The 13461-nt window shown below is 45.3% G+C and overlaps 1 protein-coding gene and 1 non-coding gene across 2 annotated transcripts in view; one reads left to right on the top strand and one right to left on the bottom strand.

Annotated features, from left to right (window-relative positions):
* LOC126185038 (dihydropyrimidine dehydrogenase [NADP(+)]) overlaps positions 1–13461 on the top strand; it is a 330209-nt gene that overhangs the window by 66863 nt on the left and 249885 nt on the right. The window contains exon 2 of the mRNA XM_049927785.1: positions 7055–7165. Coding sequence (XP_049783742.1) covers positions 7055–7165 — 111 coding nt within the window. The remainder of the gene's footprint in view (positions 1–7054; positions 7166–13461) is intronic.
* Trnas-uga (transfer RNA serine (anticodon UGA)) lies at positions 3516–3590 on the bottom strand. Its single transcript has one exon. It is a non-coding gene; the product is annotated as a tRNA-Ser (tRNA).

Genomic DNA, 13461 nt, shown 5'->3' with positions numbered 1-13461 from the left:
CATAGTGCTCAGAGCCATTTGAACCCTAAGAAAGTGTAATAAGACTCTAAGTTTCTCAGTACAGACCTAAAGCTTCGTGTACTCAGTATATTCAGTAGCGACCGGGCGCCGCGTCATCCCCTCACACTGGTGTATTGAGGGACGTGGGATCAGCACACCACTCTCCAGGTCGTTGTCAGCCTCTCAGACGTTGCAGCCGCTACTTCTCACTCAAGTAGCTTCTCAATTGGCATCTCGAGGCTGAGTGAACCCCATCCCAGCCCCAGATGGAGGAAAAAATCCCTGTAATACCGCGAAGCGTACCTAGATCCTCCGAATAGCAATCAGACAAGGTGACCACAGAGCTATGGAGGCGGTCTCAACATACATACATTGTGGTGTCACCGCCAGACACCACACTTGCTAGGTGGTAGCCTTTAAATCGGCCGCGGTCCGCTAGTATACGTCGGACCCGCGTGTCGCCACTGTCAGTGATTGCAGACCGAGCGCCGCCACACGGCAGGTCTAGTGAGACGTCCTAGCACTCGCGCCAGTTGTACAGCCGACTTTGCTAGCGAAGCTACACTGACAAATACGCTCTTATTTGCCGAGACGATAGTTTAGCATAGCCTTCAGCTACGTCAATTGCTACGACCTAGCAAGGCGCCATTTATCTTTTGCTGGTTATCTTATAAAGCCTGTACCGTCAGACCGATGTTCACCAATTATGGAATAAAGTTAAGTATTCCAAGAGCTTCGTACTTTATTTATTAGACTCAACTCCTTTAACTGTTCCAGACCTCACGCCAGCTTAAACGCGTGCATTTCGGCCTCCTCTAGCAACACGGTGTTGGCTCTTCTGCCAACACTACATACATTACTCATAAAATGTGGTTAAATCACTATTTAAAATTGTTCACAGCTCTCTTTAAATATAGATAAGTCTAAGATCTTGCCTATAAGAAACAGAAGTACCCCACAGTAGTCGATTACGTCAAACCTTATCAGTATTTAGGAGTAGTGCTGGAAGTGACATCAAATAGGACGAACACATAATATAAGTATTTGGCAAGGCATATTGAAGAGCGAAATGAATTGAGAGGCTTCTGTGAAAGTACAGTGCTTTCTTAATGGAAAACGCATACCAGACGCTACTGCGATCAATTCTAGTGTTAGAGCGTTTGGGTTCCTTTCAAGTAGCGCTGTTGGGTAAATTAAGATAAATGTTTATTCGGAGAAGTCTGTACTATCAGTTTACTGTCATCACCCTGTATCTCGAGTAGAGCTGATGAAAGACAAGAATGATTTAGGCACCAACAGGGCTATGTAGTTCGTCGTTTTCCCCTCCATCAATAGATCGTTGGAAGAGGACAAAAACACACTAACATTAGTGCGAAAAATATTGTATAATGGCTTACGAAGTATATGTGTAGATCTAGACGTGTAAAATGGCTTACGGCTTATAACTTTATGTTATGCATATTCTGCATATTTGTACTGCCACAGCTGCTGATACTTTAAGGTGAAAGTTAATCACCAATGTCTGCGATTTGACGTTTTGACGCCTTACTGTGTATGATAGCAAAATAATTATGTAAAGCTATATTCGCTTTTTAACTCTTTAGGCTTGAACTCTTGAACTTCATACGTGCAACACCTTAATCGGAACCAAGGCGATTTTTCTTTTATAATGAAAATACTGTCCAATGTTAGCGGGATTGAGTAAAAAATCGTTATCGCATTCCGATGAAACTGTGATAGCCAGTGCTACTACATGTGTGTGTATATTAATCTTTGAAGTTAATTCTTCATGGTTAAGTATCTTGCGTTTTGTCATACCACAATGTTAGTCTTCATGTTTCAATTTCTGGGCTTGCCTGGAAAATCAAAGTAGTCACTCAATTTTCAGTCAACACGCACTTGTGTTGTAGTTCCTTATTCGCAGAGCAGTAACCAGGTAATTGTTCTGCAAAATTCAGTTTTAACAGTGTTTTCAAATAAACAATAGAGATACCTCCAGTTTTCATAGGCGTATTCAAAGTTTTCTTATGCCAGAGTTAGTGAATACACAGAACTTTACACAATTTCTGTATAATACGAGGAAGTCTTTTCTGAAAGTATTTGTATCGAGTGTAGCCATGTATGGAAGTGAAACATGGACGATAAACAGTTTAGACAAGAAGAGAATAGAAGCTCTCGAAACGTGGGCTACAGAGGACTGCTGAAGATTAGATGGGAAGATCACGTTACTAATTAGGAGATACTGAATAGCCGGTCGTTGTGGCCGAGCGGTTCTAGGCGCTTCAGTCCGGAACCGCGCTGCTGCTACGGTCGCAGGTTCGAATCCTGCCTCGGGCTTGGATGTGTGTGATGTCCTTAGGTTAGTTAGGTTTAAGTAGTTCTAAGTCTAGGGGACTGATGACCTCAGATGTTAAGTCCCATAGTGCTTAGAGCCATTTGAATCATTTGAAGATACTGAATAGAATTGGGGAGAAGAAGAATATGTGGCACACCGTGACTACAAGAAGGGATCAAGGGATTTTTAATTTAGTATTGGAGGGAAGCGTAGGGAGTAAAAATCGTAGAGCGAAGGAAAGAGATGAATACACTAAGCAGATTCAGAAGAATGTAGGTTGCAGCAGTTACTCGGAGATGAAGAGGCTTCCACAGGATACAGTAGCATGGAGAGCTGCATCAAACCAGTCTTTGGACTGAAGACCACAACAACAACATATGTAGGATTATTCTCTGTTGCCAAAGGAAGTGTTTATGCTGTTTGCATTCTCTACTGAATAACGGGCAAAACAAAAATAGCAGTATTTTCAATAATCGACAGCAAGACATTTTGCTGGTAAGAGCAAATTTCCAGAATGAGATTTTCACTCTGCAGCGGAGTGTGCGCTGATATGAAACTTCCTGGCAGATTAAAACTGTGTGCCCGACCGAGACTCGAACTCGGGACCTTTGCCTTTCGCGGGCAAGTGCTCTACCAACTGAGCTACCGAAGCACGACTCACGCCCGGTACTCACAGCTTTACTTCTGCCAGTACCTCGTCTCCTACCTTCCAAACTTTACAGAAGCTCTCCTGCGAACCTTGCAGAACTAGCACTCCTGAAAGAAAGGATATTGCGGAGACATGGCTTAGCCACAGCCTGGGGGATGTTTCCAGAATGAGATTTTCACTCTGCAGCGGAGTGTGCGCTGATATGAAACTTCCTGGCAGATTAAAACTGTGTGCCCGACCGAGACTCGAACTCGGGACCTTTGCCTTTCGCGGGCAAGTGCTCTACCAACTGAGCTACCGAAGCACGACTCACGCCCGGTACTCACAGCTTTACTTCTGCCAGTACCTCGTCTCCTACCTTCCAAACTTTACAGAAGCTCTCCTGCGAACCTTGCAGAACTAGCACTCCTGAAAGAAAGGATATTGCGGAGACATGGCTTAGCCACAGCCTGGGGGATGTTTCCAGAATGAGATTTTCACTCTGCAGCGGAGTGTGCGCTGATATGAAACTTCCTGGCAGATTAAAACTGTGTGCCCGACCGAGACTCGAACTCGGGACCTTTGCCTTTCACGGGCAAGTGCTCTACCAACTGAGCTACCGAAGCACGACTCACGCCCGGTACTCACAGCTTTACTTCTGCCAGTACCTCGTCTCCTACCTTCCAAACTTTACAGAAGCTCTCCTGCGAACCTTGCAGAACTAGCACTCCTGAAAGAAAGGATATTGCGGAGACATGGCTTAGCCACAGCCTGGGGGATGTTTCCAGAATGAGATTTTCACTCTGCAGCGGAGTGTGCGCTGATATGAAACTTCCTGGCAGATTAAAACTGTGTGCCCGACCGAGACTCGAACTCGGGACCTTTGCCTTTCGCGGGCAAGTGCTCTACCAACTGAGCTACCGAAGCACGACTCACGCCCGGTACTCACAGCTTTACTTCTGCCAGTACCTCGTCTCCTACCTTCCAAACTTTACAGAAGCTCTCCTGCGAACCTTGCAGAACTAGCACTCCTGAAAGAAAGGATATTGCGGAGACATGGCTTAGCCACAGCCTGGGGGATGTTTCCAGAATGAGATTTTCACTCTGCAGCGGAGTGTGCGCTGATATGAAACTTCCTGGCAGATTAAAACTGTGTGCCCGACCGAGACTCGAACTCGGGACCTTTGCCTTTCGCGGGCAAGTGCTCTACCAACTGAGCTACCGAAGCACGACTCACGCCCGGTACTCACAGCTTTACTTCTGCCAGTACCTCGTCTCCTACCTTCCAAACTTTACAGAAGCTCTCCTGCGAACCTTGCAGAACTAGCACTCCTGAAAGAAAGGATATTGCGGAGACATGGCTTAGCCACAGCCTGGGGGATGTTTCCAGAATGAGATTTTCACTCTGCAGCGGAGTGTGCGCTGATATGAAACTTCCTGGCAGATTAAAACTGTGTGCCCGACCGAGACTCGAACTCGGGACCTTTGCCTTTCGCGGGCAAGTGCTCTACCAACTGAGCTACCGAAGCACGACTCACGCCCGGTACTCACAGCTTTACTTCTGCCAGTACCTCGTCTCCTACCTTCCAAACTTTACAGAAGCTCTCCTGCGAACCTTGCAGAACTAGCACTCCTGAAAGAAAGGATATTGCGGAGACATGGCTTAGCCACAGCCTGGGGGATGTTTCCAGAATGAGATTTTCACTCTGCAGCGGAGTGTGCGCTGATATGAAACTTCCTGGCAGATTAAAACTGTGTGCCCGACCGAGACTCGAACTCGGGACCTTTGCCTTTCGCGGGCAAGTGCTCTACCAACTGAGCTACCGAAGCACGACTCACGCCCGGTACTCACAGCTTTACTTCTGCCAGTACCTCGTCTCCTACCTTCCAAACTTTACAGAAGCTCTCCTGCGAACCTTGCAGAACTAGCACTCCTGAAAGAAAGGATATTGCGGAGACATGGCTTAGCCACAGCCTGGGGGATGTTTCCAGAATGAGATTTTCACTCTGCAGCGGAGTGTGCGCTGATATGAAACTTCCTGGCAGATTAAAACTGTGTGCCCGACCGAGACTCGAACTCGGGACCTTTGCCTTTCGCGGGCAAGTGCTCTACCAACTGAGCTACCGAAGCACGACTCACGCCCGGTACTCACAGCTTTACTTCTGCCAGTACCTCGTCTCCTACCTTCCAAACTTTACAGAAGCTCTCCTGCGAACCTTGCAGAACTAGCACTCCTGAAAGAAAGGATATTGCGGAGACATGGCTTAGCCACAGCCTGGGGGATGTTTCCAGAATGAGATTTTCACTCTGCAGCGGAGTGTGCGCTGATATGAAACTTCCTGGCAAGGTTCGCAGGAGAGCTTCTGTAAAGTTTGGAAGGTAGGAGACGAGGTACTGGCAGAAGTAAAGCTGTGAGTACCGGGCGTGAGTCGTGCTTCGGTAGCTCAGTTGGTAGAGCACTTGCCCGCGAAAGGCAAAGGTCCCGAGTTCGAGTCTCGGTCGGGCACACAGTTTTAATCTGCCAGGAAGTTTCATATCAGCGCACACTCCGCTGCAGAGTGAAAATCTCATTCTGGAAACATCCCCCAGGCTGTGGCTAAGCCATGTCTCCGCAATATCCTTTCTTTCAGGAGTGCTAGTTCTGCAAGGTTCGCAGGAGAGCTTCTGTAAAGTTTGGAAGGTAGGAGACGAGGTACTGGCAGAAGTAAAGCTGTGAGTACCGGGCGTGAGTCGTGCTTCGGTAGCTCAGTTGGTAGAGCACTTGCCCGCGAAAGGCAAAGGTCCCGAGTTCGAGTCTCGGTCGGGCACACAGTTTTAATCTGCCAGGAAGTTTCAAGAGCAAATTTTTCAAAAATCTGCTGCAGAGTATGCTTTAGCACAAAATTTATTTACTGTTATAACTTCTGATACCATTAATGTACGTCTTATTTGTTATTTTAAAATTTCATTTTTGTAACATCAGGTACACTTTTTTCTTGTATTAGTATGTAAGTAGGCTGTTTAGGTTTTTATGTTGGTTACGCCACGTAGCGCTCTGTATGAAAATCTCTGGCTGTGCTGTGTGCAGTCTGAGGCTGGTCGGCATTGTTGCAATAGTCGCTATTGTAGCGTTGGGAAGTTGGCTGCTAACAGCGCGTAGCGTTGCGCAGTTGGAGGTGAGCCGCTAGCAGTGGTGGATGTGGAGAGAGAGATGGCGGAGTTTTGAGAGCGGATGATCTGGACGTGTGTCCATCAGAGACAGTAAATTTGTAAGACTGGATGTCATGAACTGCTATATATATTATGACTTTTGAACACTATTAAGGTAAATACATTGTTTGTTCTCTATCAAAATCTTTCATTTGCTAACTATGCGTATCAGTAGTTAGTCCCTTCAGTAGTTAGAATCTTTTATTTAGCTGGCAGTAGTGGCTCTCGCTGTATTGCAGTAGTTCGAGTAACGAAAATTTTTGTGAGGTAAGTGATTCATGAAAGGTATAGGTTATTGTTAGTCAGGGCCATTCTTTTGTAGGGATTTTTTAAAGTCGGATTGCGTTGCGCTAAAAATATTGTGTGTCAGTTTAGTGTTGGCCAGAGTAGGTAAAGAGCGAAATGTCTGAGTACGTTCAGTTCTGCTCAGCTGTTTGAAAATCAAATAATGTAAGAGGTTTATCAGCACAGCAACTCATTAATTTTTCTAAGGGGACGTTTCATATGGGAAAGATTTTGATAAAGAACAAACAATGTATTTACCTTAATAGTGTTCAAAAGTCATATATATATCAGTTCATGACATCCAGTCTTACAAATTTACTGTCTCTGATGGACACATGTCCAGATCATCCGCTCTCAAAACTCCGTCATCTCTCTCCCCACATCCACCACTGCTGGCGGCTAACCTCCAACTGCGCAACGCTACGCGCTGTTAATAGCCAGCTGCCCAACGCTACAATAGCGACTATTGCAACAATGCCCACCAGCCTCAGACTGCACACAGTACAGCCAGTGATTTTCATACAGAGCGCTACGTGGCGTTACCAACATAAAAACCTAAACAGCCTGCTTACAAGTACACTTTCAGAAACAGTAAAAACGTAATTTATCATTTCAGAACCTACTGGCTCTCAACCCAAAGATTTCTCCACACGCCACCGTGGTGCCAACGGTAGTGACGAAGAAAAACAAACTGAAGTGGAAGAGAAATGCCAATAAATCATGTGAGGTAAGTAGCTGCACCTAATACAGATTGCGAAACATAGATTATAAAGAGTACACTTGCGGCGTTTCTTGTCGGCCTCTCGTCACGGGAAATCGCCACGGAGCGACAGCTCCCTTCTTCCGTACGGTCATGGCATTGAGCGCCGTATGCGGTTTCAACACACGAAGTTATTCCGTCACTGTCGGTGAAGGTAACATTATTCGCCTGACTCGGAACACCTTCCTACACTGGTATACATGTGGAACTGTTCCAGGCCAAATGTTGGAGCGGAGTGAATATAAGACTTGCCATAATTACACAAGGGTGTTTTGTCCGAATTTTCATGGTCAAATGAAGAGTGGAAAATGGAAAGTTGGGTTCCAAATTAACCTGTATGAGGACTAGTTTTGCAAAAAAGGATTTATTTACCCTAAAGTAGTCAATTAAGACAAACTTAATAAGTAATCTGAGGGAAAATTTTTGTTAGGAAAAACTTAATTAGTGATTTGAGGAAAACTGGGATATTTCTCCAGCATCTGCTGCTAGCTATGTAAAACAAGCGACAAAAAGATCATCTCGTCTGTGTCAAGCTATTTTGTACATAAAAAGTTACATTGGTGTACGATGTAATTATCAAGAAGGGTTTCTTCGAATCAAGTACTAAATTTAGGATATTTAGAGAACAGAAGACGCTAGGAAGGCAGATGAGGTGTCAAAAAGTTTAGCTTTTCAAGGCTTAGCTATTTTGCACATGAAAAGTTACACTGTTTTGATGCACTGGTGTGCAGTATTTAAGGACGAGTGTAACTTTCGCATAATGTGTCACAGTCAAGTAATATAGCTCGATGAAACTCGGACCGTAAGTAGAAAGAATGGTATAGGATAGTATTGTACCGGACGAAATAGCACTCGTCGCCACAGTGGTGGGTTCTTGTCTTTATTCCTGGAGGGAGCCGAGTTGACACTACTCAATATAAAATATGAGATAACTTTATCACAACATGAGCAAGACGAAATACTTAACACAGGAATGTCATTAGTATCTGTACTGCCACTGAAGATTAATGTATCACTTGATATCGAACAAGATACTAGTCTCTTTTGACAGGGTACAGTTGACTGTAAACATTTAGGTAAACTTCTGTCTAATACAATTCTGATGAAAAAAAAAAACTGAAGTGGAGGAGAAATGCCAATCAATCATGTGAGGTAAGTAGGTGTACCTAACACAGATTGCGAAACATAGATTATAAAGAGTACACTTGCGACGTTTCTTGTCGGCCTTTCGTCACGGGAAATCGCCAAGGAGCGACAGCGCCCTTCTTCCGTGCAGTCATGGCATTTAGCCTGTTGTGTTGGCTGAAGAGCCAACTCCGTGTTACTAGTTGAGGCCGAAATGCACGCGTTTTAGCTCACGCAGGCTGGCGTGAGGAGGGAAGAACTATACTGACGTGATGTCTGGAACATGACAAGCAATGAGAATTCAGAAAGCGGACGTAATTAGTTTGATACTTAACTTTAATCCATTAATGATGAACGTCGCTCTTGACGGTACATGATTCACAATATTATCTGTTCAGAATACATTCTTATAGTAACTGAATATGGCGCCTTGTTAGGTCGTAGCAAATGACGTAGCCGAAGGCTATGCTAAACTGTCGTCTCTGCAATTGAGAGCGTCTGTAGACAGTGAACCATCGCTAGCAAAGTCGGCTGTACAACTGGGGCGAGTGCTAGGGAGTCGCTCCAGACTAGACCTGCCGTGTGGCGGCGCTCGGTCTGCAATCACTGATAGTGGCGACACGCGGGTCCGACGTATATTAACGGACCGCGGCCGATTTAAAAGCTACCACCTAGCAAGTGTGGTGTGTGGAGGTGACACCACAGAGCCTCATATGCGGTTTCAACACACGAAGTTAGAGATTAGAGAGACGATGCTGTCGTCTTCGGCGGTGATTACTGACTGAGCGGCACTGCGCTCAGACGGAAGTAAGCGAGGAGATGCAGTGGCATATGGGAACTCCTCTGAGCGCGTGACGCCACCGTCTCCCATCCGTCGCTGCTTCTGGCAACAACCGCGAGATACCAATCTTACCGTGGCACTTAGCTCTTCGGACAACATTACATCTAGTATAGAAGATAACTGAAAGAAATACGCAATGAGACGAACAGAAATTACATTTTAATTCAAAGACAATAACTATACTGAAGTCACTGCGATTGACGATGGTCTCTGGACCTTTCAAATAGGTGGTACATGGTTCTTAATAGTGTAAGAACCTGGCCTATTCCGGGCCGGTATGCGTCAGGGTGGGTGGGAGAAATGATGAGGGAGAGGGCAGATTCACTCTGAGGTGTGTTCATTCAAGTAGCCTCATACAGTACTCCGGCCAGCCATCTACATCTACATTTATACTCCGCAAGCCACCCAATGGTGAGTGGCGGAGGGCACTTTACGTGCCACTGTCATTACCTCCCTTTCCTGTTCCAGTCGCGTATGGGTCGCGGGAAGAACGACTACCGGATAGCCTCCGTGCGCGCTCGGATCTCTCTAATTTTACATTCGTGATCTCCTCGGGAGGTATAAGTAGGGGGAAGCAATATATTCGATACCTCATCCAGAAACGCACCGCCTCGAAACCTGAACAGCAAGCTACACCGTGATGCAGAGCGCCTCTCTTGCAGAGTCTGCCACTCGAGTTTGCTAAACATTTCCGTAACGCTGTCACGCTTACCAAATAACCCTGTCACGAAACGTGCCGCTCTTCTTTGGATCTTCCCGACCTGGTACGAATCCCACACTGATGAGCAATACTCAAGTATAGGTCGAACGAGTGTTTTGTAAGCCACCTCCTTTGTTGATGGACTACATTTTCTAAGGACTCTCCCAATGAATCTCAACCTGGCACCTGCCTTACCAACAATTTATTTTATATGATCATTCCACTTCAAATCGTTCCGCACGCATACTCCCAGACATTTTACAGAAGTAACTGCTACCAGTATTTGTTCCGCTATCATATAATCATACAATAAAGCATTCTTCTCTTTATGTATTCGCAATACATTACATTTGTCTATGTTAAGGGTCAGTTGCCACTCCCTGCACCAAGCGCCTATCCGCTGCAGATCTTTCTGCATTTCGCTGCAATTTTCTCATGCTGCAACTTCTCTGTATACTACAGCATCATCCGCGAAAAGCCGCATGGAACTGCCGACATTATCTATCAGGTCACTTATATATATTGTGAAAAGCAACGGTCCCATAACACTCCCCTGTGGCACGCCAGAGGTTACTTTAACGTCTGTAGACGTCTCTCCATTGAGAACAACATACTGTGTTCTGTTTGCCAAAAACTCTTCAATCCAGCCACACAGCTGGTCTGATATTCCGTAGGCTCTTAATTTGTTTATCAGGCGACAGTGCGGAACTGTATCGAACGCCTTCCGGAAGTCAAGGAAAATGGCATCTACCTGGGAGACTGTATCTAATATTTTCTGGGTCTCCTGAACAAATAAAGCGAGTTTGGTCTCACACGATCGCTGTTTCCGGAATACACAATGATTCCTACAGAGTAGATTCTGGGTTTCCAGAAATGATATGATACGCGAGCAAAAAACATGTTCTAAATTCTACAACAGATCGATGTCAGAGATATAGGTCTATAGTTTTGCGCATCTGCTCGACGACTATTCTTGAAGACTGGGACAACCTGTGCTCTTTTCCAATCATTTGGAACCTTCCGTTCCTCTAGAGACTTGCGGTACTCGGCTGTTAGAAGGGGGGCAGCACTGTGTGTGTGTGTGTGTGTGTGTGTGTGTGTGTATGTGTGTGTGAATGCAGCCGACTGCAGAATGCGCTTGTCCTGGGTCGCGGCCGGCAACTACCGTGGTGCCGTGTGTGTATCGCCAGCTGTGAAGAACAAGCGCGGCCCACCCAGATCCTCCAAAGCGTGTACTCGTGATTCTCATGTCGAGCGCGTGGGTGTGACAGTGCTTGTTTGATGCCGGGCGGCAGTGCCCCAGTCATTCCCCAACGTACTACCAGGACGATGGCCAAAGACGTCTACGCTGCAAGGGCAGCCCCCCCCCCCCCCCCCGCCCGCCTCAGACGTTGGTGACTGGCCGCACATCAGCTCTGCTCAACGGTAACATTGCCCAAGTCCCACGCTGTAGAACCACATGAAGCCGCCCCATCACGGATATGGCGAGCCTCGTGCTGGAACTTGACGAGTTAATCAGGGGGCAGGCAGCCAGCAGATCATCATCACCAAGGATTAGCCGTGGTTTGTTTGAAACACAAAAGGCCATTACTCTCTCTAACTCAAAAGCCTTAATGACAGTGAAAAATTAAACTGCGAGCACCTAATGGAAATTTGGGAAAAGTAATCGTCACCGAAGTTAATTTGTCGGTAAAGAGGGAGGAAAGGGTTACATCTAAATGAAAGGAAAAATGCAAATGAAATTGGTCGAAATTAATTTTGAGAAAAGGGTAAAATTAATAAATATGTTAACAATTAATTGGCGTTAATTAGATATTTGAGATTTGGGGAAAATTACGGTCGCCAGTCCTATGGACAACTACTATAATAACTGAAAATGAAAGATTAATGCACATATAATTAGCACTGAAAGCGTGGCAACTGAAGGTTGACACGTGTAATGTGAAAACTGAATGCTTGTCAGAAGTAATAAATTTCGCTACACTCTGACTTAATTTAGCAAAAGAATTAATAAAACCGGAAAATTGAAAGTTAATTTAGTGACTGAAATTAATAGTGAACTTTGTTTCTGAAGCACTACGAAATTCAATAAAATAAGGTTAGTCTTGGGCTACCTCAACAATCATTTCAAAAGCTACTTGAATCTACGCAATTTAGAAATAAGAGATTTAACTTTGAACTAGAATTAAATGATTCTGAACAATTAACAATAGTAAAATTTAGTACATACCAAGCTGAGCTGCAGTCACAGGTAAGCTAAAATATGGTAACAAAACTCGCACTCTTAATTTGTGTTTGTGTAATCTAAATATTGTAGCCAGCTATGAATACCTTAACTGACCTTTGAAATTAAGGCAGTGAAATGGAATGATATTACTTTAATGCTGACGTCTGAATTTCAACGACACTCGGGTTCATTCCAGAAAAGGAAGGGACCCTGCTTGGTAATGCAATTGGGACAATGAGCAACAAAGGTTCATGCTTCGTTGCTGTAATTTTGTGAGGCAAATTGAACAGTTGGAAAAGTTTATGTCTGCCATACAGTTCTAAAACTTTACGTGCTTCCAGTCTTCCTTGTTGGTTTATTGAAGGTTTGAAGTCGTCGATCGAGGAGGTGGCGACAGTCACTCATTGTCGGCCGTCGCTGTTGCAGAAGCTGGATGTTGGCGCGCCTTCTTCTCGACACGGTCACCAGGCGAAATGGGTTCTTGATGTGCGCCAGCTAATGCTTCCCGTCCGCGACACCGTGTCAGAAACTACCATAGCAAATCGAGCGCAATTACATGCTGCCAAACCCCGGAAGCGCGGCAACTCGCGAGAGCGTCACACAACATACCTGCTCCACCGCCCTACTCCAGCCAAACCCCCTCTGCCCGCGCACCATGTGGCAGAGTTAACACTACCAAAGATCCTAAACACTTTGGTTCTCCACGCGACCTATCAATGTAATCGTTCGATAGCATAGTTTTCCCTAGGCCAGACCCAGCGTAAAAATACAAATAACATTTACAAAACATACCAATTATACATCGACATAAATGCATAAATATATATATACATATAGTAAAACAATTACAAGATATAAAGACACAGAAATGTTATATCTTCAGGTAACAAAATAAGGAAAAAAATTTATAGTACAATAGGTGGAAATAGGAGGGTATGCATTTCCGGCGTTACGCCCTACGCTCGATTATTTATACCCTTATAGCTATGCTTCTTATGTAGTCCTACTGGCGGCGGGGGGGGGGGGGGGGGGATGAGGGGGGATGAATGGGTTTTTCATGTGTTTGTGCCGCTGTCAGCCTTTTCTAGTTCGCTCTGCACCGAGCACGGGTTGCCAGGCCTAGTTAAACTTGCGATGTGTGAGTTTGTACGTAACACACAAGTGCGATATTACTTCACTGATGCTCACCCTGAGTTGCGGCGTTAGCAGTTCTATGCGCCTCGGCCGTGACCGGTGTCGCAAATCCCGTCTGGACAGAGTGTTTTGACGCAATGACAATAATATTGTCAATAGTTTGCTCCATTAGCAACGTCGGACGAGCCGGCCTCTACTGCCTGGTCGCGTCTGCAAAAATCTTTAAAAAAATTATA

This window comes from Schistocerca cancellata, chromosome 4, assembly GCF_023864275.1.
Source record: "Schistocerca cancellata isolate TAMUIC-IGC-003103 chromosome 4, iqSchCanc2.1, whole genome shotgun sequence".
Classification (NCBI taxonomy): Eukaryota; Metazoa; Arthropoda; class Insecta; order Orthoptera; family Acrididae; genus Schistocerca; species Schistocerca cancellata.
This window is presented reverse-complemented; position numbering and strand designations above follow the sequence as displayed.